The 25,189-nt window shown below is 40.4% G+C and overlaps 1 protein-coding gene across 1 annotated transcript; it reads right to left on the bottom strand.

The window, feature by feature from the left end:
- Positions 1-2,583: 2,583 nt before the first annotated feature.
- Positions 2,584-6,005, bottom strand: Smp_155110 (hypothetical protein; the record flags this gene model as incomplete). The annotated part of the gene is made up of 2 exons (XM_018790215.1): positions 2,584-2,867; positions 5,978-6,005. The coding sequence occupies 2 exons, from the start codon at positions 6,003-6,005 to the stop codon at positions 2,584-2,586; spliced, it is 312 nt and encodes a 103-aa protein (XP_018655581.1).
- Positions 6,006-25,189: the final 19,184 nt, after the last annotated feature.

Below are 25,189 nucleotides of genomic sequence, written 5' to 3'. Positions count from 1 at the left end.
AATTGGTCACGACCACAACACCATTCAGTTTCCCTTATGCACTCAGTCAATGGCAGTGATAACATAACTTTTATTTTTCGTCAAGGGGGAAGATGATGTGAACCGCAAAACAAGAAGCCTTAACAAATTATGGAAGCTATTTTTGGGGACGTTAATTCATTTAATTCAAAGCTTGTAAAACTGTAACATTTACTTTTGTCCCTAATCTATTCTACAGATCATAAGCTTTCGTTTGATGTATGACTCATTGCCATAGCATTTTCTGTTCTAAAGCTATTGTCATTTAGACGTAATCTTTTGCACCCTATTTTCTACTATAATCCCCCAGTTTTGGACATAATTGTATTTTTCTAATTATTGTACGTTGTGGTCAGCTTAATCATCTATTTATTCATGTAACTTTTCACCCTAATCTGAATTGGGAATTCGAGTGCTAGATCGGGGTTGGAATAAAGTGATTAGTGTTCCATCTGTCTTTGTCTTCTCTCTCTCTCGCGCGCTTGCCGACCAATCAGGGATAGAATAGTTTTCGTCTCTCTACCCCCACTTCGAACTCACGCATATTAGCCTCAAAGTTAAGCCAGTCAGCCTATCGTGTCAAGGTCTTAATCTACATTATACTCGGCACTAAGTGGGTAGACAGATTCAAGGACGTAACACTGAGCATACCGAACGACAACTTCGATTATTGACACGGTTTTCCATCTACAAAAACGCAAACTGGGGTTCATAATACAATGTCTATTTTACTCATTGCTAGTGAATCTTTTAATTGGTGCATTTACCGTTAATGATGATAATCTATTATACTTAAGCGTCATTTCGTTGGATTTTGTCATTTAACTATTTTATATTGTACATAACAATGCACTTCATTTGAAGACGCACATTATAAAGCTATTTCCGTCACTCTGTCACTGGGGTTTGATGTGAGTAGTAACTGCATATTACACAGATACGCAAAAGGTTTTTGTTTAATAAGGTGACAACACTGAATAATGTGTTTGGTATATTTTACAACACAGCTCACCTTACTACGTATTTTTATTTTAGACTGAATTCAAGTCAGAGAGAACTTTAGTAACGACAATATGAAACATAATATCAACTTTTGTAATCTATAATAACCGCCAACACCAGTGTTCTGAATCTGTCCATCTGCTCGCTTTTCAAAACTGGTTATGTCGACAATCAGTGTCGGTGAACGATAGTTGGATGTCTTCGATTGATGGTGATTTAGTGGTGATTTATTCGCTACACCTTTCCATTGAAGCCTACAAAGTGTCCTGTCGTTAGAGGAATAGGTCAACGGGGTGAGCGCACAAGTCGCTGAAGTTCATATTATTAATTATACTTTTATTACTTTATCTCTTGTTGATGAATATAACTGTTCGGTATGAATTTTATTTCACTTGGTTTCAACGTTTCTTTCTATCCTTGTCATACATGTACAATGTTCTGGCTATCCATACTGAATGAAAACGAAAATTAACACCTGATGGATAAATGAAAGTTGTTTTCTCTCCTACTAGCGACTATTGGTAGCTGTGCAATACGACTGCTCAATAGAGATTGAGCAATATGTGGAAACTGACAGATTTTTAAATGATAGATAGAACTGTTTTGACCGACTTCTTACTGTAATATGTTGTTTCTTCGTCAGTAGAAAGTTTTCATCCTCTGTGTGCAAGGCGTAACTGAGAATAATGTAAATGTATCACGGAACTGGAAAATCGACCGGTGGGAGTTTGGAAGTGGATCGGTGGCTCATTGGTCAAATCTTTTGACAGTAACTTATACGAGCGCACAATTTGAATCAAACTGCGTCCATACACAATAACGCATGGATACACAAAACTAAGTAACAACAAAACGCTATTTCTGTTCTCCAAATTTAATTATAACTTCATCAATCAAGAAAACAACACAACGTATTTTATTCATGTTTATTTCATTTCAATTCAATATCAAAAATACACAAATGTGTTCATTGTAATCAGTTTAATATAACAGACAAATAAACAGGCTTCACAATTATTCATGTTACCTGAAAACGAAATGAGAAAATGATATAGAATGATTCAGTGCAAGTAAAATTTATTTTAAACTGTGATTGAACCTAATTGAATCACATTTACAAAAACTAATCGAGCTGAGTAGCATTCATCTCGCCAACTGAAATTATTGTTTCACACTTCAACGTAATTCGTTTTCACTTATTCGGAAATCGAATTGTTGTGTGCAATAACGAATTGAAGAGATGTTCAAGAAGTAAGTGTTCACCTTCTATCGAACATCATACTCTTCCCCATGTGCATTCAACAAGGACTAGTGACAGAATGATTCTAGTGTTTTATAATAATCGAAATTGATGAATGTCGAATAAGAGTTCAGCTCGTCCATGGTCGAACCATTTGTATCAGTATGCGAATAAATATGATTCGAAAATTCCTGTTCATTATGAGGAGATGGATAATCGGACGACATATGGTGTGGTTGAAATGGGTTGTAATTGACTGATGACTGTATATTATTTCGACTAATTGGAAGAAGGGTGCTCACCGTATTCAGTGAAGTGTTTCTTTATTCAATGAAGGAAACGATTATAGATTTATCATCATCATCATTATCAATTATTTCCTCGAAAGAACCAAGTTTGTCAATATTAATATTAATAATGATGTTATGATTCTTTTCACCACCAATGTCATTACTTCCCCAAACTTCGCTTACATTAAATTCGCCTTTTTCATCATCAACATCATTTCCATCTTCTTCTTTCGTTGTTGGGATGAGGCCTATTCCGCTTAGACCTTGTCCAATATCTTCATTATTATTCTGTTCGACTTCAGGTAAAATAGGTGAACCTGAATTAAGAGAAAGATGAATGACGTGTCAATTTTTAACGGATACTATGAATGGTGATTCACGAGACTGAAAGAGATAAGTCAGACTAACAATTGATGTTTCAGTCTAAATACTGTATGATTGATACTCATAAATCACTGCCAATATTCACTAAACATTAATTACTTTCGTACTATAATTAGCAGTTCAAGCACATTGACGAGTTGATATAGAATAAAACTACGTTATTCTTCAGTCAGATAAACTACTCAGCTAAATCCCTCTGAGTCTTATTCATCAATCACAAACATGATTCATTCTGACAAATCACTTTCTTTACAACAAGAGTAATACACAATATAAATTAAGTCTAAGGAATATTTAGAACGTACGTCTATGTGCGTGCAGGAATGGAACGACCATTGTGAGGCATAAGATGAAGCACAATATTGATAAACGCATTTTGTTTCTGCAATGCAGTAAACTTGAAATGTAGTGGATGGTTTGTCACATTAGAAACACCTCATCTTTATATACTGATACCGACACATGAGATGTAATGAAATTTGTGGAATGAGTTGGATGAACTCATCTGATTGGTGTTCTTTTGTCTGATTCACTCAATAATTTGTTACTAAAAATGTACATGGAATGTTAATAGTGGAATGTTTTTATTCAACATTTTTGTTCTACATACATAACTTAAACAACAAGAACAACAACTACTATAATTATTGCTGATAATAATGAAACAGTTAGTTTATATGATTGCATGACACTGAATCGAGATTTAGTATTTTCCTGAGGGAACTACCAGCCATGCATTGTGCTGTATGGCACTTCCAACACAATGAAATTCTAGGAATTCAATTCGTTCCCCGACCATAGAACTTTCGCCTTCTCTTTGAGCTCGTCTTCCGACAACTGTTCCGATTGATATTCTCGACAAGTAGACCAAAAATCTCATTTTAATTCCGATATTCGACACATTTCTGGAAGCGATAAATGCGTTTGTACACTTCAAGTCTGATATAACGTCTTTGAACAGATTCCGAGGAATTTTTAATGACATGAAATAACAATATCGAGAAGCTCGAAATACTTGTGTTTTGACCCCCTGTAAGTCTAGAAGCCTGTATGAAGAGAGATCTGTCCCTTCTTTCAGACTCGGCATGAACTTGAGAAAGTCGATTCCTTGATAACTGTTAAAAGAAATTATACGAGACGAGGAGTCTGCAACTTCATTATTTGCTCTAGAAAGTTAAGTCAACTATGTGAAAAAAAGCAAGTCGATTTCTGGAGAAGGATTTGTACCTTTCAGAGTAGCCCCCAAATCGTGAATGTGGGGCAACGAGTAACGATCAGGAATGATTTGCTCATTGAATCGACGATAGTTATCATTTGGACGCCAATAATTGCTATTGTTTAAGAAAGCATGGGCGATGATTCGTAGTCATCCCGGTAAGGGTTCGTGTATGATTTATGATCCTTTATAAATACAGGGCATCAAAGCTTTCGCTACCACTTCTTTGACAAGTGACTCCATTCACCACGCAAAAAGTTATGGTATAATTCAGAAAGATGAACCATGTGTATGTGGAATATGAGACAGACTATTTCATGTTGATGGTGAATCGAGAATTAGCCTAATTGTCGGATATAAGCACGAGTCAGTGTGACTGTCGAGTGTTTCCAACATGCAGATATCCATGCCAGTAAATGTTTCTAGCACACTTGAAGAGACAATCATTCGCATAAATTTACTTTGATGTTGAAATATAAATGTTGTAGGCAATCAACGTCTTCGATACTGAACATGTTGGACTCTTCATTCCTTTATATTTCCTACCACTATAACGACCATACATTTTCTTCAAACGACGCAGATTCAATGTTGAAGAAATTCGGAATCGGATACGATGCAATATGTTCTCACGATGATTTCAAATCAAACTCATTCAATAACATATGACCTCATATGATTTTAAAGTCTCATACTCATCCACGGATTACCACCTCCCCTGTGGACCAGCTGTGACTGATCCATGTCCCGTAACTTAACTACTGTTATCATCACCACACATCAGTAACTAATTCCAACTTGTTGGCTTAGTTATCTAATTACTCATTCATCTATTCATCTTTTGAAACAATTATCTCATACCATCTTGGTTTTCGCTGTGTTATTTCTCATATCACGACCAATCTACGTTCTTGTAAAGTGATAGCTGCAAGTATCCAGAGACCCTTCTGCTCTGATACAAACGCAGCCACGTAAATTAGAAGGCACACAAATCTTTAAATAACCTCCAAGATAACTTGAGTTAGTGCACTCGACTGACCAATTGGACACTACCACAAACCTGAAAGTGTACTGAATCAGCAATAAGTGAGAGCAAGGAAACTAGTAAGGATACAACGGATATTCTAGTTTTGCAACTGGCAAACAGTAGTATCTTCTATAATCGATCGTTCCCAGTCGAATAAAAACCAGAAGTCAGACGAGAAGAGACAGGAAAGATATATTTGATTCGTTACCAATATATCGAGAGACTTCGTTCTTAACTGGATATTGTAACGTAAGAGCTGTGTCCCAAGCCGAGATGCAACGTGATCTGGTGCGGATGCATGACCGAAAGCCTTCAGCTAAACAAATCTACTTAAACAACGTGGTCAGCATCCAATGTCGAACACTTAGAAAGCTATTGATTTTGGGGAATTATTTACAGCTACACTAGTCATCTCATACGAGGTCGTCACAAGGAAATGAAACATTGGATATAGGACTTATCAGCCGTACAACTGTATCATCACGGTGGCAACCTGTCTATTTGTTGCTCCATAGGTAATGGTAAGTGGTTGATTTATTATCATTTGTTTATTCGCTTAACTTGTTTCATCTTCTTACTATCAAATGCAAAGCAGTTGAAACTGATATCAAGTTGTGAATATGGGTTGGATCGCACCGATTATTGAGCCCTTCTGTTCAACATACATCATATCACACGTGATTTGTATTAGCGTTATACTTTAGAATTACATCGTTACGTAAAATTGATATTTACCATCCAGTCTTCAACTTATTATAAGCCAAATCTCCAATGCTCTAGATATGCGTGATTTGTATTACCGACGATGTTGTCAAGACGCAGAACCATGTTACATTAACATGTAACAAATTTCGATTACAAAAGATTTGATTGAATAAAACGATGCCGAACTCCGAGAAAGTGCTGCTTTTTGGAATACTTCTTGATGATGCGCGTGATGTACCGCAAAGTCACCTAACGCATTGATTCACTAAGTTGAGTTAAATGATAAAATTAGTAGTGAATTATTCAGTTTATCACCCTAACATATCTCACCTTGATGATAATATGACCAGAGAAATGTAGACATTGTTTTCTCTTTCAAATCAGTGCATACTAACACCTCCATGGTTTAACATTTTAGCGTAACTATAATCAGTGATCGTATTAATAGAAATTTCTCTGTTTTGATGACCTCAACTAATCAGTAGTTTGTTGATCATTCAACAACCAAAGGACATGATGTGATCTTATTACTGTTTTTATCAATTCTCTAACTTGTACCGTTAGTATCAACAATAGCAAACTCACGTTGTCTATGCTTTGACAAGATGGTATCTCAATGTGCGTAATTCAAATTCATTAATTTTTGTGATCTACTCTCGACATATGATTATGTGGGATAATTGAACAAGATGTTTTAGAAATGCAGTCGATTGTTCTTAGTGAACAGCAATGTTTTGTGTTGTAGTAGAGTTGTTGAATATGAGTGTTTTGTTTAGATCCATTTAAGCGATTCTGCTGTTCAGGCTGTAAGATGAATTTGTAGGCTCTATTAATTTGACACCCCATCCAGTGACTCAACGTAGTACATTAAGCTCACTATCTCGCACGCTGTCCACCTCTCCTCGTTCACTAACGTTAATATATTAGCTATTAGCAAATATTGATCTGACTGTACTATAAAACTTTACACATCTAGTAAGTAAAGATACAACAGTCGCTGCTCACACAATACAAAATTTACATTTACATTACTTCTTATAATGTCCAGGTCATCTAAAAAACACATAATCTCTCCTGATGCTCATAGCACGTGCAAAAGATCTAAATCCACCACATCTCGCTTGTAGATATAAATAAGAATAATCACATACCGCCTAGCCAGACACACAATAAATCCACAATCTGTCATCCTGTGTAGTGGCCAACAGAGTGCTCATAAGCCCACCTACAGTAGCCAGCCTAATAATGTAGATCTCGACTACTCACCCAAACATATACCTTATCCCCCGACTAAGTACGCACAAGATGACCACCCGGTAGACACTTGCAACAAATGTCTATGCAACCAAATAGACCATGATAATGTTCATATAAACTCTAATAATCTCAACAGTGATAGTTCTAAAAGCAGTCAAATAAAATCTAGCCTCACCCAAACTATTCAAGACCTTGGTGTGTATCAAGAAGATTACGTGAAACACAGACTAAAGCCTCTTGTCCCATTCTATTTCAGTTTGGTAGTATTATAGAAGCCAATCACCTCCTTAAAAGTCAGTCTTTACTGAGGAGTATTCCAACCTTTAAGAAAGTTAGAATCACCCATGACAAGACTGCTATCCAACGTCGAAACTCCAGTGAAGTGCAAAACAATCAACCCAGCCTACGTGGTAGCGGCAGTTACAACGTTGGCCATAGCGCTATCCCTAAAACACCATACCCCAACCCTCCCAAAAACGGAGGCCTGCTTAAACATCTGGGCTACCTGATTCCCGTCATCTATATATTTCAACAAGTTATCTAATATTGTTTGTTTTAATACATCATTGTGGCTATTAAGCACACAACATATTCCGGTACGTTTCTGAAAACTGTACAACCTTTCGCTGTAAAAGTTACAAAAGGCCTAATCAGAGATGTCGTGTTTGCTGGGAACATGCAGCAAAAAGAATATACATTATTCATATGTCGATTGACTGAATTGCTGACATCCAACTGGCGATCACTGAATGTTTTTCATCAGGAGCAACGAAGAAATAAGAAACTTAAACATGTTGAAATACTTTATGCTGAGAATTCGATTTTGTACCAAATAATATAATATTGAATAAAGCTAATAATAATAATAATAATACTAGTCCTAAGAACAAGACTAAACACCAGGCAGCTGTAACCATTCACCCTAAGCCCAAACACTCAACTACAACAAAATGCCCACCTACCTATGCGTCTACAGTATCAAAGCACTGTTCTTGTGGTTCCGATAAAAAGTTAAAACCCAACTTTCACATCAATCGCTCTAATAGCTATAACCGCTCAAACACTGTAGTGCGAAATAATACTAAATTCTCGTTAAACACCCATAAGTACTCCAGCACTCTCAATAAACAACATGCACCTACTCATAGTAGTCGAATGCACTACAACAAGCATAGTGAAATGACAGTACCCCCTTATCCTAACGTGAGGTTACGCCCGACAAAAACCACACTTACACATGATGCCAATAAACCATATAGCTTGAAATATGCAAGTAACAGGGATCAGCACAGCCCACACAACAGCAACACCACCCCCGGCAACAATGTCAGACAATCATGCAATAATTATTTGAAACATACGACTCCCCTAACTACCCGTAATAGGAGTAGAACACCCCACTGCACACAAGGCAACCATAATGTTGACCTGCTTGGGGACCCACCTATCGATTCTAAATACTACCAGAACCAAACCACCCTTTATAACTCTCTGATCTCCCCTAATTTGGCACACACACCACCTCATCCTGTTGCTGATGACTGGGACGTGGAAATGAGGTCTCAGGTGCATCTAGCGTGGGACGCGAAGTAGATGTAGAGATCCCGCTAGAAGCTTTGATAGGTCTCGGCTTATCAGGTAGGGCACTGTCATCGACGTGTGCTGGCATGAGACGATCAATGCTGACTACTTTGACGCGACCATGTCGATCAACCTTGAAGGTCTTTTCATGACAGGAAATCACGTGAAAAGGGTCTTCGTAAGGCTGTTTGCTCAGATTGACCGTAAGTTGTCGTGTACCATAGTTAGGAATGACTGAGTCATCCGCAGCGCGTAGTCGAAGCATCGTAGCTTGAGACTTACTGTTACTGATAGGCACGACAGAAACTTGGGCACCTGTATCCACTAGGTACCTAGCGTTAGTGCTATAATCGTGCACGTAAAATAAACGGTCAAACTGAGGTGAAGGGCCGGTGAGTATGGCCGTATTTACTCACCGGCTCGGGAAGTTCCCGCCTTGTATGAGCAGGGAGCTCGACAATGACGGGCACCGGCCCCGAAGGCACGGTGGAACCAGCACCAACTCTGACTCGCTTCCGAAGCCGCCTTCTGGCGTGGCTTGGAAGATGCCCGCTTGGGGCGAGTCGTTACGGCTTTTCGAGATTGTGACCTGGGTCGGGGGACGTAGGGGGCTGGCACATTTGAGCGGTCTCGGAAACTGAGACGAGCATGGATACATCTGTCTCTATCCCCATGAGCCGAAGATCGTCTAGCATCGAAATCCATGTTTGAACGAGAAGTAGAGGCAAGAATATAGTTGTCTTTGGCGCTAGCTCGTGCTAGAATTTTGTCTGCTATGAAGGCCACCTTGTTGAGTGGGGTGTCCTCGAGCAGGGCCGTAAGAGTTGGTTGGATACTAGCTGGTAATGCTTCGAGCCATGACTCTTTGACTATTTCGGAGTCGGCTGTCGAGTTTCCTGCAAGGGATTGCAGGAGCGTCCTCAATTGTTCCTCTCTTGATGGGAGGAAATGTCGAAGGATGGCATCCTTAAGACGGTCGTAAAAGTTCGGAACGTTCGGATTGAGGACAACCTCACGAACAGCGGTTCGGTGATCCCCGGGCAATGATTCCAAAGCATAGGCGTACTTTTGCCTTTGGTTAGTTATGCAGCGGATCTCGAATTGAGATTCCAGTGCCGCGAACCAGACTTCTGGATCATGAGGGATGAAAGGAACCGGTCGAAAATAAATAGCCTGTACCTCAGAGTCTATTATATTTATACTATTCTTATCGTTCTCCACCATAGTAAGTTGCCAAAATATTATATATTGAAAATATTAATACGAATATGTGCAACAAAAGTGGATAGATAAAGAGACTCACCGAATTGATCTGGGTTGAAAAGTTGGCCAAGTTTGAATCGTGCTCGATGAATTGGGTTACCAGTTGTGGTTCACCAGATGTTTTGCGTGTTCCAAAATACGGCTCACCAGTTTGTAGCGTGTTCGGTTGTCGGGATTACCAGTTTTGTAGTGGATGTCGAGTCGAGGACGGACTATGATCACCACCACTATTCGATTACGCGCCCAAAAACGACTTGGTTCCTTTGATAGCTCGTAAATCAGAAGGCTTTATTAATCCAGATCAAGTATATTTATTGGCGATCTCGTGGTATCGAAATAATACCGAGACGTGCCAAGGGTACAGACAAAATGGGCAGTGCGTGAGCAAGTTCGAACCAAACCAGGCGGATAGCGAAACAAGAAGTGAAACTGATACAGTTAAACAAATGCAGTAAAACAATCTCCGGTACAATTGGTTACAATAATAATAATTGTTTCCGTTATTCCAATCGTGTTCTTATCGAGACTGGCCGGTCACTACAAGGGCGACAATTTCACTATTCTGAGACCACCTTCTATATACTCCAACCTGATGGGCAGTGACACATCTTTCTCACCGTCGATAACTGTCTCTAGTCTTAAAAGCTCCTTGACGGAACATGATCACCCCTCGAATACACCGCCTATACATTTAACTAATCCGATTCTACCCGACACTCCTGAACATACTTCTTTCGCCAAACTAACCTCCGACCACCTTTCTCCCGTTAACTATGCTGGTATTAAACTAAACAAACAAGAACGTAGAGCCAATACTCTCACTTTTTACTCTTCTCATAGCAAAAGCGACAAACCACAGGGTTTACAGCACACCATTTTACTAGACAAACACTCATCTTACCTGACATAAAAGTTAATCAATGCCCGATCTATTCAGAATAAGATGACTCAAACACGCGAGACTTCACTCGCAAAATACATAAGAACGACCAACTCACTGACTACAAATCCAGATGCCATATCTTAGGACTAGAACCCCTCTGGAAAAGAAGGCTTAGGACTAAGTTAATTCTTTATTTCAAACTCCTTAAAAACCTTACTTATTCCACATGTAATATAGCTCTCTACCAAGACTCACATGGATACAACCTTCGAGACAAAGTATCCACTGTCAAAATTGAAAAACAGATCAAAAACACATAAAAACGTCTTCCTTAGCAAGTACGCATTGATATGGAACAGTCTGCCTTCTGAAATACGCATGGCAGACAAATTACATACGTTTGCAAGACTCATTGATCAAGCCCTCACCTGTATAAATCTGGCGCAAACGAACACATGCACGTCCCACTCAGACATCATAGGTTCTCTACATATATAGACTGAATCGCCTTATTTCCCTACCTTGTAGTTGTATTAGATACTTTCCCCTCACTAATTCTTTTCAATTGAAGTAGACAGGCAACTCACTGGATCTATCAATACTCGGTCGCTAAACGACGCTTATAAATACCCTGAAACACCAGAAGAAACGCACAATCGACTGACTACTGCCAGTGGTCGTACAACCACAGAACCTGTCACCCATCAACCGGTTAGCATAGAACAAAACAACCTCAGCGCGAATTTAGTGTGAGTTAATTCTTGTCTATTCTTTATCAGTTTTTACTCATCTGTACACTATGTTGCCTTGCCATTAATATTATTTCACCACTCGTTATCTTACCTTATCTGTAACTAATATAAATCTCCACTTTTCCGCCTACTATGGTAAACAAATATCCTACACTATACCCTTCCTAATGCCTATATTCTGATTCGTAACCTACACTTTACTATATAGTCAATAAAAACATTGCATCGAAGCCTTACCCACAGTCCATAATTTGTAACTGTCTGATAAGCTTGTAACATGGTACTTATAGAAATAGTGTTTCCCAACAGGATGTGAAACACAGAGAATTGTGTGAGGCATGATATGTATCCAAAAAATGAGAGTAAATGAGCCTAACATCACAAAAGGAGGGAGGGTGGAGTTACTGACCAGCAACCACTGATGGTGTGGGCGATGATTTCAATCCACCCGTGTTTGTGAAGCAGAACATTTTGTTTGTATCAGGCTCTTTTTGGATGAGAACAAGTCAATCAATCGTACATGCGTATGTTGATGACTCTCTAATAGCAATTCCGGACAGAGAAACACAACTCAAGCATCTGGACATTGTTTTCGATCGACTCCAAAGGCATGGCATTACTGTAAACATTCAGAAATGCCAAATCGAAACTAACTGCTTAGACTTCTTAGGACACACTACTGATGCCCAAGGCATCCAACGTGGACGCTGTGACCCTTTGGAAACTACTCTTATGAACACACATTATATCTGAACGAATGAACTGCTATCAACTTTTATAGATTATAATTACTAAACATCCTTGCTTGGGATGCATACTGTGAACCAGTATACGTTGTAAATTGTAGATCATGCCTGTAAAAATGGCGTGTACCTGCTATTGCAGAAAAATATTATTATATATTATTATATTATTTCACTTTCTCCATAAAAGCGATGAGTTCTCCAACAGCAAGAATTCTTCCTGGTCATATTTACAACTAAACGGTTTTTCTTGTTCAAGAATACTCTCATGTACTAATTCATTTGAATACTTCTATTTATGTGACTCTATTACAACTCATCCTGTCTCCCTGAATAATTTGTAAATGTAATACATTTAAATTCAATCATAGTTTAGAATTAATTAAAAAAAACTAAATTATTCTATATCATTCTCTCACTTTTTTCACCTTCCACGAATATTTGTGAAATCTATTTGTACGTCCGTTATATTAAACTGGTTACAATAAACACGCTTGATTAGTTTCGATATTGAATTGAAGAAAATTGAATATGAGTGAATCAACGTGATAATTAGAATGTTTGATTTATTATAGTAGCTAACAATCTTCGAAATATATGGCAATTCAAACCAGGAAAATCTAGGTGAACGTAAAACCAAGTATTGTATCTGAAATTGAAAATCAAAAATACATCGAGTACATAAGCATCATTAGTTAATATAAATACGATAAACAGTTTATTGATTTCTTTGATCGATGAAGTAATTATCAAATTTGAAGTTCGTAAACAGCGCTTTACAGATTTTTGGAGTGATGAACTCCATTCAACTGATTGTTTCACAATGATCAGTAGAGTTGCGATTTGGTCTGTACACGATCGATCCTTACGAAATCCAGCCTGTTGATCTCGAAGTTGGGCGTCTACGAAGTCCCCTATTCTGCATAACAATACCCTGTTGAAGACTTTTATTTGGCATTCAGAGAAAAGTGCTTGTTTACTTCTGTGTATTCGGCTTGTGCCTTGGCTTTTTCTGCTCTTATTCGGCTGGCATTGATTGCTGCCTTCTTGTTACTCCTTTCTTCAATCTTATCCAGTGTACCAACAGTGATCCATTCCCTCTGATGGTGCTTCTTATGGTTCAGAACCTCTTGAAATGTTTATTTTCCTACAACTGTTTTAGGATAAAATCACGGCGAGTGTCATGTTAGTGTTGACTAATGGTGGAATACAAATGTTCTTGAGGCTTAGTATGTATAATATTAACTGTGTGAGCATCTCGATGTTATTAGTTGAAAGGCAATAAGAAAATTATTTTCAAATGATGGGAGAGGGAAAAAGAAGAAAGGGCTCAGTACAACAGTTATTTGCCAAGATCGGGTACATAGCAATAATTTATGTACATAAGTACACGTCGATATACAAGTAATTCGAATCGGTCGTCATAGCAGTTCCATGAACAATGTGGTATTTGAGTATAATTTACATGAGAAATTGGTTCAAGTTAGTCAACGAACGTGATCACTGAAAGGCTTGAAGTGATTTAAGTTTGATCACACAAAGAATTTCATGCTGGGACGAGATACTTGTTTAGTGCTTCTTAATCTTCAAATAATTGTCTAGCTAAATTCAGTTATTGAAACAATCTGCTTACAAATTTTATTCCTGTAGTACATTTACCAACTATGAGTTCACGTACTTGATGTCAAAATAGATCGAGTGAAGTTTAAATATAAGAGCCAATAAATAGGATCACACTGTGTCATCTGCGAATTCACCTCACTTGTTTAACTTCACCTTAGATGTCTTCATGAAAATCACGCTCTTCATCCAACGTCATATATATATGCATATACATATATGTTGTTAAATTACGGCTTCTTATGGTCAAGTGTGACATCACAAATCAAGTGTATTGGTGATAATATTTCATGCAAAACACCTCTACTGCCGTTGTCTTATAGAAGAACCAGAGAGAACATGATTACAATGTTGCTGTAAATAATTACCAAAATCAATGGCTCTGTAAGTGTTCGAAATTGGATGCTGACCACATTAGTTTTAGTGGACTCGTTAACCTGAAGGTGTTCGGTCATGCATCCGTACCAAATCACGTTACAGCACAGCCTGGGCACGATTCGATTGCAGAACGTGTTACTGGATAATAGTTGTCAAACTAAAATACTAGTGATACGTTCAACAATTTTCAAATTACTTGGTGAAAATTTTGCACCTGATATGCCCTCAATTTTCTTATCTTCCAAAACAGAGGATTTACTAGGACACTCCAAAAACGTTCATAAGCCCCGTACGAATTACTTGTCAGCTAACGATCGACCTTGCCATCTAATCATTAACGACTGGAATTCATTACCTCAGAACGTGGTTTAGGTTTCACCTGTTGACTCTTTCAAAAACAATTGGATAAACTGAAAGACCACCATTGCCAGGACTAACACAGGCCATCAAGCCTCCTGTTTTTTTTAAACTGAAACTTGAACGGATCTTCCTGAATTCTACCATTACTTTTCGATTGGTGAATGGAGTCACTTGTCCAAAAAGTGGTAGCAATATCTTCGATGCCCTGTATTTATAGCGGATCATAGTTCATCCACAAACTCTCATTAGGATGATGATGTTTTATCCAGATAGTCATCACATGTTCCAAGGCTTGTAGTGGACTTCTTCTGTTGTACATTTTCGTCAATATCTGTCTCCTGTTTGGTCTACTATTTTCGACTAATAACATTTGAACCATAAATGAGTACTGCCACCTGTCATAAAAATTATCTACAAATCGTTAGGACAGCCATAATACAATGTTTCGTCAATAAGTAGATATTAGCGTCATCGACATGGGACCTTAGTCGCAGTTGTCATCGTGACGTGCGCAATGCACAAACCATGACTGACTAATTGGGCATGGTCGAAAAGTCATGTCATTGATTCTCGCTCATACGTTACATGTTGTCGCGGGTTTTTAATGTCGTTTTTTATCGGCTAATCACAGCATTTTTCCGTCACATGTTAATTTTTGTAATATTTATGCGTGTTACATGGCGTTTATTGCAGTCTATTGGTTGCCTGACGTATTTGAAGCTGACAACATGAATGAATGCTTAGTCAGCCTTATTTGGTAACTTGTAACAATGCAAACTCAGGTAAGTGAAATTCATCATTTATTGAGTCAAAAATTGGACCGAAACTATAGTTTCAAGCAAAAACAAGCTGTAAAATAATTTACATATGACTCCCCTCCCCTATTATGGTAGTGTAGCTGTAAATAATTCCCCAAAATCAATAGCTCATTAAGTGTTCGACATTGGATGCTGACCACGTTGTTTAAGTGGACTTGTTTAGCTGAAGGCTTTCGGTCATGCATCCGCACCAGATCACGTTTCAACACGACGTGGGACACAGCTCCTACGTTTCATTAGCCAGCTCATAGAAAAGGTCCTCGATATATTGGTAACGAATCAAATATATCTTTCCTGCCTCTTCTCGTCTGACTTCTGATTTCTATCTGACTGGGAACGATCAAATTTAGAAGGTGCTACTGGTAACTAGTTGTAAAACTAGAACATCCGTTGCATCATCATTGGTGAACCCGACGTGATCTGGTACACCAAGTCAATATACTGTGAGTCTGTTCCATTTTGGAATATTATTATTCATTGTTATTCTTTATTTGAATTTTATATATTGTGATATACTTTTTTCGCGAATTTTTTTTTCTCGGATATATTTTACTTAGACATTTTTCGATATCTATATTACTATGACGGAACACTCTCCTAAGGTTCTTAAGTTTAAGTCTATTCCCCCTATTTCGATTCAGTTAACGCCATTTTGGCCCGACAATATCGAGTCCTGGTTCTGCTATGCAGAAGCCGATTTTAGCATGCACGGAATCACGGACTCGCGCACACGTTTCCTCGCGGTAGTTAAGGCCTTACCGCGCGAGTTTAACAGGTACGTAACACCTAGTATGTTCACTAGTGATGTTTCCGAACCTTACGAATCGCTGAAGCTATCGATTTTAAAACGAGGAGACCTAACTGATCGACAACGGTTAGACCAACTCCTTAACAATATCGACTTGCAACATGGTTCTGCGACGGACATGTTGCTTAGAATGAGAGAAGTCATCGGCCAACGAACTTTCGATGATGGCCTATTTAGACAACTTTTCTTGTCTAAACTCCCTCAACAGGTGCAGGCAGTGCTTGTTTCATTTCAAAACAATGCCATAGATGAACTAGCTGCATCTGCCGATCGAATCTTGGAAATCACTAGATCTTCTAAGGCCGAGGTTTTTTCCGTAAAAGAAAAACCCCAATCGACCTCGACTGACATGGCCGAACTATGTCACACGCTTACACGATATCTTAGAGTTCGCAATGACCGTAGTCGGTCAAAAACCCCGCGTAGAAGCGCCTCACGTAAGCGATCTGTCTCTCGACCACGAGAGACAGACAATCCCGACTGGTGCTGGTATCATAACCAGTACGGTAAGTTTTCCAGAAACTGCAGGAAACCTTGCAATTATCCGACCCCAAAATCGAGTGACACGAAAAACAGTTCGGGAAACTTCCCAGCCGGCACGTGTTAACGGCAACCGTAGCCGGCGAACACAGCCGCCTCTTATATGTCACGGATGTGACTACGAAAGTTCGCTACCTCGTCGACACTGGCGCAGAAGTTAGCGTTCTTCCAGCAAATCCCGACGACAGACTTCGCGAGTCTGTTTTAAGTTTACAGGCGGCAAACGGAAAGCCGATCGCTACTTACGGTAAAAGGTACGTCTACCTTAACGTGGGTTTACGTAAACCCATACACTGGATTTTCGTGGTTGCAGATGTCTCTATGCCAATCATCGGTATTGACCTGTTACAACACCACAATCTACTCATCGACACACGCGCACGAAGGTTAATAGACGGAAACACTAAGTTATCCGTTTGCGTAACTCCTTGTTCTGGTTGCAGGTTATCCCCAGTCACGATTAAGCACACCATAGACCCCTTGTACCAAGCAGTACTCGACAAATACCCCGGGATATGCCAATCGCAATCGAAATTACCTTGTGTAACCAGCAATGTTACACATCACATCTCGACTACAGGACCACCTGTATTTTCGAAAGCCCGAAGACTCGCTCCCGAAAAGCTTAGGTTAGCTAAAAACGAATTCAACCACATGATGGACCTAGGAATAATTCGACCATCGAATAGTCCATGGGCATCCCCATTGCACATGGTCCCTAAAAAGGACAGCAATGATTGGCGGCCAACTGGTGATTATCGGCGTCTGAATGCTAAAACCATTCCCGATCGTTACCCGCTGCCTCATATTCACGATTTGACAGCTACCTTGAAAGGTACAACTGTCTTTTCGAAAATCGACCTGGTTAAAGCTTATAACCAAATCCCAATGGCACCTGACGACATTCCTAAAACCGCCATCATCACTCCCTTCGGTCTTTACGAATTTCTACGAATGCCTTTTGGTTTAAGAAATGCGGCTCAAACCTTCCAAAGGTTTATAGACGACGTCTTCCGAGGTCTCAACTTCGTACATGCGTATGTTGATGACTGTCTAATAGCAAGTCCGGACAGAGAATCACATCTCAAGCATCTGGACATTGTTTTCGATCGACTCCAAAGGCATGGCATTACTGTCAACATTCAGAAATGCCAAATCGGAACTAACTCCTTAGACTTCTTAGGACACACCATTGATGCCCAAGGCATCCGACCCCTTAGGAGCAAAGTGGCGGCCATTCTGGATTACCCAGAACCGACCACGATCAAGCACTTACGAATTTTTAACGGACTCGTAAGTTTCTATAGACGGTTCATACCCAAATGCGCATCCCTAATGAAACCGTTAACCGATCAGCTTCGTGGAAATGCGAAATCAATTAGTTTAGACGACATAGCCCGTAAAGCATTTTCCACAGTCAAGGAACACATCGCTAAAGCAACCTTGCTTGCTCATCAGGACACTCAAGCACCCATTAGTATCGCAGTAGACGCATCTGACTCAGCAATCGGAGCAGTCTTACAACAATGGGTTAACAACTCGTGGCAACCTTTAGGATTTTTCTCGAGACGGTTGTTAGACACGGAATCTAGGTACAGTACGTTCGGTAGAGAACTCCTAGCTATGTATTGTGCTGTACGGCATTTTCAACATTCCATCGAAGGAAGAGAATTCACGCTTTTTACCGATCATAAACCTCTTACCTTCTCTTTAAGTTCATCTTCAGACAAGTACTCACCGCGAGAGTCTCGACAACTCGACTACATTTCGCAGTTTACTTCAGACATACAACATATTTCTGGAGCTAACAATGTAGTTGCAGACGCCTTGTCTCGAATAAATTCCTTGAACAGTTTCCAAGGAATCGACCTTCTTAAACTCGCTCAGCTTCAAAAAGAAGACATTGATCTTCAGCATGAGTTATCCTCGACAACTCTTAAACTAAGTATTAGGCAGATGGGAACAGGTAAGGAAACCTTACTCTGTGACACATCTACAGGTAGGGATCGTCCAATTGTACCAAAACATTATCGCCGCAACGTCTTCAATACGTTGCACAATCTTTCTCATCCAGGTGCTCGTGCAACAATCGAACTTATAGCCGAACGCTTTTGTTGGCCTGGCATGAATAAAGACGTGAGGGAGTGGGCACGCTCCTGTGTAAGCTGTCAGAAATCTAAGGTGATCAGACACAACAAATGTCCCTTAGGCTCTTTCAAAACCCCTGACGCTCGTTTCGACCACGTCCATATAGATTTAGTAGGACCCTTACCCGACTCGAACGGATACTCATATCTCCTGACATGCGTAGACCGTTTCACGCGATGGCCAGAAGCAGTACCGATTAAGGACATTACTGCTGAAACCGTGGCCCGTGCTTTCGTCGAACGATGGGTAGCAAATTTCGGCTGCCCTTCCACAATCACTACAGACCGCGGACGCCAATTCGAATCTGGACTTTTCCGTTGTCTGACCTCACTATTAGGAATCACGCGTTTCCGAACGACCGCCTACCACCCACAAGCAAACGGGTTGGTAGAACGTTTTCATCGACAACTAAAAGCTTCATTATCAGCTTCAAACGTTTCACAGTGGACAGACGCTCTTCCACTCGTCTTGCTAGGTATCCGCAATGCAGTGAAAGCTGACATTGGATACACGGCATCTCAACTCGTTTACGGAACGACACTCCGACTCCCAGGAGAATTCGTGGATCCTTCAGCTTCTTCATTGAACATGGATCTAAACTCTTACACGAGTAGGCTTACAAACGCTATGCGTTCAGTTAAACCTGCTCACACTCGACCTCAATCAACTGATGTTTTCGTTCAACCCGAATTACGACATAGTACACACGTCTTCGTTCGTCGAGACTCACATCGACGACCCCTCGAATCAGCATACGAAGGACCCTTCAAAGTTCTTCAACGCGAACCTAAGTACTATGTAGTCGATAAGAACGGTACGAACGATAGCATCAGTATCGATCGACTCAAAGCTGCGTACCTAGAAGGAAACCCTAGCTACGTCGATTTTCCTTCGGTACAAGCAAACGACACAGCTACTACACTTGTAGTACCCTACACTACAAACAACACAAAACTTGATACTTCGCCAACGACAATAGATAAACCTAAAACAACGCGTTCTGGAAGACGAGTAAGATTTCCAGAACATCTTAACGAATATTGCACGTAGGACATAAGCTTTATCTTGAATTACCCTTCCATAGTTCATTATAAAAAATTTTTTAATATGATAATTTTTTATTTATATAAAAAAAAAAATTTTACCTTTTTTGAGCGTATATATATATATTTTTTTTTATATAAAAAAACAAAACAAAACAAAAACATTTTTTTCCTGATCGCTTTTACGCTGTTGGTAAGTGTATTAGTTTTTTTTTTTTTTTCCGCTCATCTTGTGTCCTTACGCAAGTACGAGTGTATTTTCGACATGCACTCACACGTTCTATTTTTCCTCTTTTCCAGGACGGCTGGAAAAGAACGACGAAGTTTCGCAAGGAACCGAAATTTTCATTGTACTATATTTCTTTATTGCTACGTTGTACATTTTGGTCCCATAGTTTAAGGAAAGACGACCAGACGCTGCTAAACGAAGCAAGCTATCAGAAGAGTGTTTACCAACGACAAACTCGTTGGGTTTAAACTTCTGGCTGGTCACGTCTTAGGGGCATCACTACCTCACTAGGGGGGGAGTGATCTGTAGCTGTAAATAATTCCCCAAAATCAATAGCTCATTAAGTGTTCGACATTGGATGCTGACCACGTTGTTTAAGTGGACTTGTTTAGCTGAAGGCTTTCGGTCATGCATCCGCACCAGATCACGTTTCAACACGACGTGGGACACAGCTCCTACGTTTCATTAGCCAGCTCATAGAAAAGGTCCTCGATATATTGGTAACGAATCAAATATATCTTTCCTGCCTCTTCTCGTCTGACTTCTGATTTCTATCTGACTGGGAACGATCAAATTTAGAAGGTGCTACTGGTAACTAGTTGTAAAACTAGAACATCCGTTGCATCATCATTGGTGAGACCGACGTGATCTGGTACACCAAGTCAATATACTGTGAGTCTGTTCCATTTTGGAATATTATTATTCATTGTTATTCTTTATTTGAATTTTATATATTGTGACATACTTTTTTCGCGAATTTTTTTTTCTCGGATATATTTTAATTAGACATTTTTCGTTATCTATATTAATATGACGGAACACTCACCCAAGGTTTTTAAGTTAAAGTCTATTCCCCCTATTTCGATTCAGTTAACGCCATTTTGGCCCGACAATATCGAGTCCTGGTTCTGCTATGCAGAAGCCGATTTTTGCATGCACGGAATCACGGACTCGCGCACACGTTTCCTCGCGGTAGTTGAGGCGTTACCGCGCGAGTTTAACAGGTACGTAACACCTAGTATGTTTACTAGTGATGTTTCCGAACCTTACGAATCGCTTAAGCTATCGATTTTAAAAGGAGGAAACCTAACTGATCGACAACGGTTAGACCAACTCCTTAACAATATCGACTTGCAACATGGTTCTGCGACGGACATGTTGCTTAGAATGAGAGAAGTCATCGGCCAACGAACTTTCGATGATGGCCTATTTAGACAACTTTTCTTGTCTAAACTCCCTCAACAGGTGCAGGCAGTGCTTGTTTCATTTCAAAACAATGCCATAGATGAACTAGCTGCACCTGCCGATCGAATCTTGGAAATCACTAGATCTTCTAAGGCCGAGGTTTTTTCCGTAAAAGAAAAACCCCAATCGACCTCGACTGACATGGCCGAACTATGTCACACGCTTACACGATATCTTAGAGTTCGCAATGACCGTAGTCGGTCAAAAACCCCGCGTAGAAGCGCCTCACGTAAGCGATCTGTCTCTCGACCACGAGAGACAGACAATCCCGACTGGTGCTGGTATCATAACCAGTACGGTAAGTTTTCCAGAAACTGCAGGAAACCTTGCAATTATCCGACCCCAAAATCGAGTGACACGAAAAACAGTTCGGGAAACTTCCCAGCCGGCACGCGTTAACGGCAACCGTAGCCGGCGAACACAGCCGCCTCTTATATGTCACGGATGTGACTACGAAAGTTCGCTACCTCGTCGACACTGGCGCAGAAGTTAGCGTTCTTCCAGCAAATCTCGACGACAGACTTCGCGAGTCTGTTTTAAGTTTACAGGCGGCAAACGGAAAGCCGATCGCTACTTACGGTAAAAGGTACGTCTACCTTAACGTGGGTTTACGCAAACCCATACACTGGATTTTCGTGGTTGCAGATGTCTCTATGCCAATCATTGGTATAGACCTGTTACAACACCACAATCTACTCATCGACACACGCGCACGAAGGTTAATAGACGGAAACACTAAGTTATCCGTTTGCGTAACTCCTTGTTCTGGTTGCAGGTTATCCCCAGTCACGATTAAGCACACCATAGACCCCTTGTACCAAGCAGTACTCGACAAATACCCCGGGATATGCCAATCGCAATCGAAATTACCTTGTGTAACCAGCAATGTTACACATCACATCTCGACTACAGGACCACCTGTATTTTCGAAAGCCCGAAGACTCGCTCCCGAGAAGTTTAGGTTAGCTAAAAACGAATTCGACCACATGATGGACCTAGGAATAATTCGACCATCGAATAGTCCATGGGCATCCCCATTGCACATGGTCCCTAAAAAGGACAGCAATGATTGGCGGCCAACTGGTGATTATCGGCGTCTGAATGCTAAAACCATTCCCGATCGTTACCCGCTGCCTCATATTCACGATTTGACAGCTACCTTGAAAGGTACAACTGTCTTTTCGAAAATCGACTTGGTTAAAGCTTATAACCAAATCCCGATGGCACCTGACGACATTCCTAAAACCGCCATCATCACTCCCTTCGGTCTTTACGAATTTCTACGAATGCCTTTTGGTTTAAGAAATGCGGCTCAAACCTTCCAAAGGTTTATAGACGACGTCTTCCGAGGTCTCAACTTCGTACATGCGTATGTTGATGACTGTCTAATAGCAAGTTCGGACAGAGAATCACATCTCAAGCATCTGGACATTGTTTTCGATCGACTCCAAAGGCATGGCATTACTGTCAACATTCAGAAATGCCAAATCGGAACTAACTGCTTAGACTTCTTAGGACACACTATTGATGCTCAAGGCATCCGACCACTTAGGAGCAAAGTGGCGGCCATTCTGGATTACCCAGAACCGACCACGATCAAGCACTTACGAACTTTCAACGGACTCGTGAGTTACTATAGACGGTTCATACCCAAGTGCGCATCCCTAATGAAACCGTTAACCGATCAGCTTCGTGGAAATGCGAAATCAATTAGTTTAGACGACATAGCCCGTAAAGCATTTTCCACAGTTAAGGAACACATCGCTAAAGCAACCTTGCTTGCTCATCAGGACAGTCAAGCGCCCATTAGTATCGCAGTAGACGCATCCGACTCAGCAATCGGAGCAGTCTTACAACAATGGGTTAACAACTCGTGGCAACCTTTAGGATTTTTCTCGAGACGGTTGTTAGACGCGGAAGCTAGGTACAGCACGTTCGGTAGGGAACTCCTAGCTATGTATTGTGCTGTACGGCATTTCCAACATTCCATCGAAGGAAGAGAATTCACACTTTTTACCGATCACAAACCTCTTACCTTCTCTTTAAATTCATCTTCAGACAAGTACTCACCGCGAGAGTCTCGACAACTCGACTACATTTCGCAGTTTACTTCAGACATACAACATATTTCTGGAGCTAACAATGTAGTTGCAGACGCCTTGTCTCGAATAAATTCCTTGAACAGTTTCCAAGGAATCGACCTTCTTAAACTCGCTCAGCTTCAAAAAGAAGACATTGATCTTCAGCATGAGTTATCCTCGACAACTCTTAAACTAAGTATTAGGCAGATGGGAACAGGTAAGGAAACCTTACTCTGTGACACATCTACAGGTAGGGATCGTCCAATTGTACCAAAACATTATCGCCGCAACGTCTTCAATACGTTGCACAATCTTTCTCATCCAGGTGCTCGTGCAACAATCGAACTTATAGCCGAACGCTTTTGTTGGCCTGGCATGAATAAAGACGTGAGGGAGTGGGCACGCTCCTGTGTAAGCTGTCAGAAATCTAAGGTGATCAGACACAACAAATGTCCCTTAGGCTCTTTCAAAACCCCTGACGCTCGTTTCGACCACGTCCATATAGATTTAGTAGGACCCTTACCCGACTCGAACGGATACTCATATCTCCTGACATGCGTAGACCGTTTCACGCGATGGCCAGAAGCAGTACCGATTAAGGACATTACTGCTGAAACCGTGGCCCGTGCTTTCGTCGAACGATGGGTAGCAAATTTCGGCTGCCCTTCCACAATCACTACAGACCGCGGACGCCAATTCGAATCTGGACTTTTCCGTTGTCTGACCTCACTATTAGGAATCACGCGTTTCCGAACGACCGCCTACCACCCACAAGCAAACGGGTTGGTAGAACGTTTTCATCGACAACTAAAAGCTTCATTATCAGCTTCAAACGTTTCACAGTGGACAGACGCTCTTCCACTCGTCTTGCTAGGTATCCGCAATGCAGTGAAAGCTGACATTGGATACACGGCATCTCAACTCGTTTACGGAACGACACTCCGACTCCCAGGAGAATTCGTGGATCCTTCAGCTTCTTCATTGAACATGGATCTAAACTCTTACACGAGTAGGCTTACAAACGCTATGCGTTCAGTTAAACCTGCTCACACTCGACCTCAATCAACTGATGTTTTCGTTCAACCCGAATTACGACATAGTACACACGTCTTCGTTCGTCGAGACTCACATCGACGACCCCTCGAATCAGCATACGAAGGACCCTTCAAAGTTCTTCAACGCGAACCTAAGTACTATGTAGTCGATAAGAACGGTACGAACGATAGCATCAGTATCGATCGACTCAAAGCTGCGTACCTAGAAAGAAACCCTAGCTACGTCGATTTTCCTTCGGTACAAGCAAACGACACAGCTACTACACTTGTAGTACCCTACACTACAACCAACACAAAACTTGATACTTCGCCAACGACAATAGATAAACCTAAAACAACGCGTTCTGGAAGACGAGTAAGATTTCCAGAACATCTTAACGAATATTGCACGTAGGACATAAGCTTTATCTTGAATTACCCTTCCATAGTTCATTATAAAAAATTTTTTAATATGATAATTTTTTATTTATATAAAAAAAAAAATTTTACCTTTTGAGCGCGTA

This window comes from Schistosoma mansoni, chromosome W (assembly GCF_000237925.1).
Source record: "Schistosoma mansoni strain Puerto Rico chromosome W, complete genome".
Taxonomy (NCBI): domain Eukaryota; kingdom Metazoa; phylum Platyhelminthes; class Trematoda; order Strigeidida; family Schistosomatidae; genus Schistosoma; species Schistosoma mansoni.
This window is presented reverse-complemented; position numbering and strand designations above follow the sequence as displayed.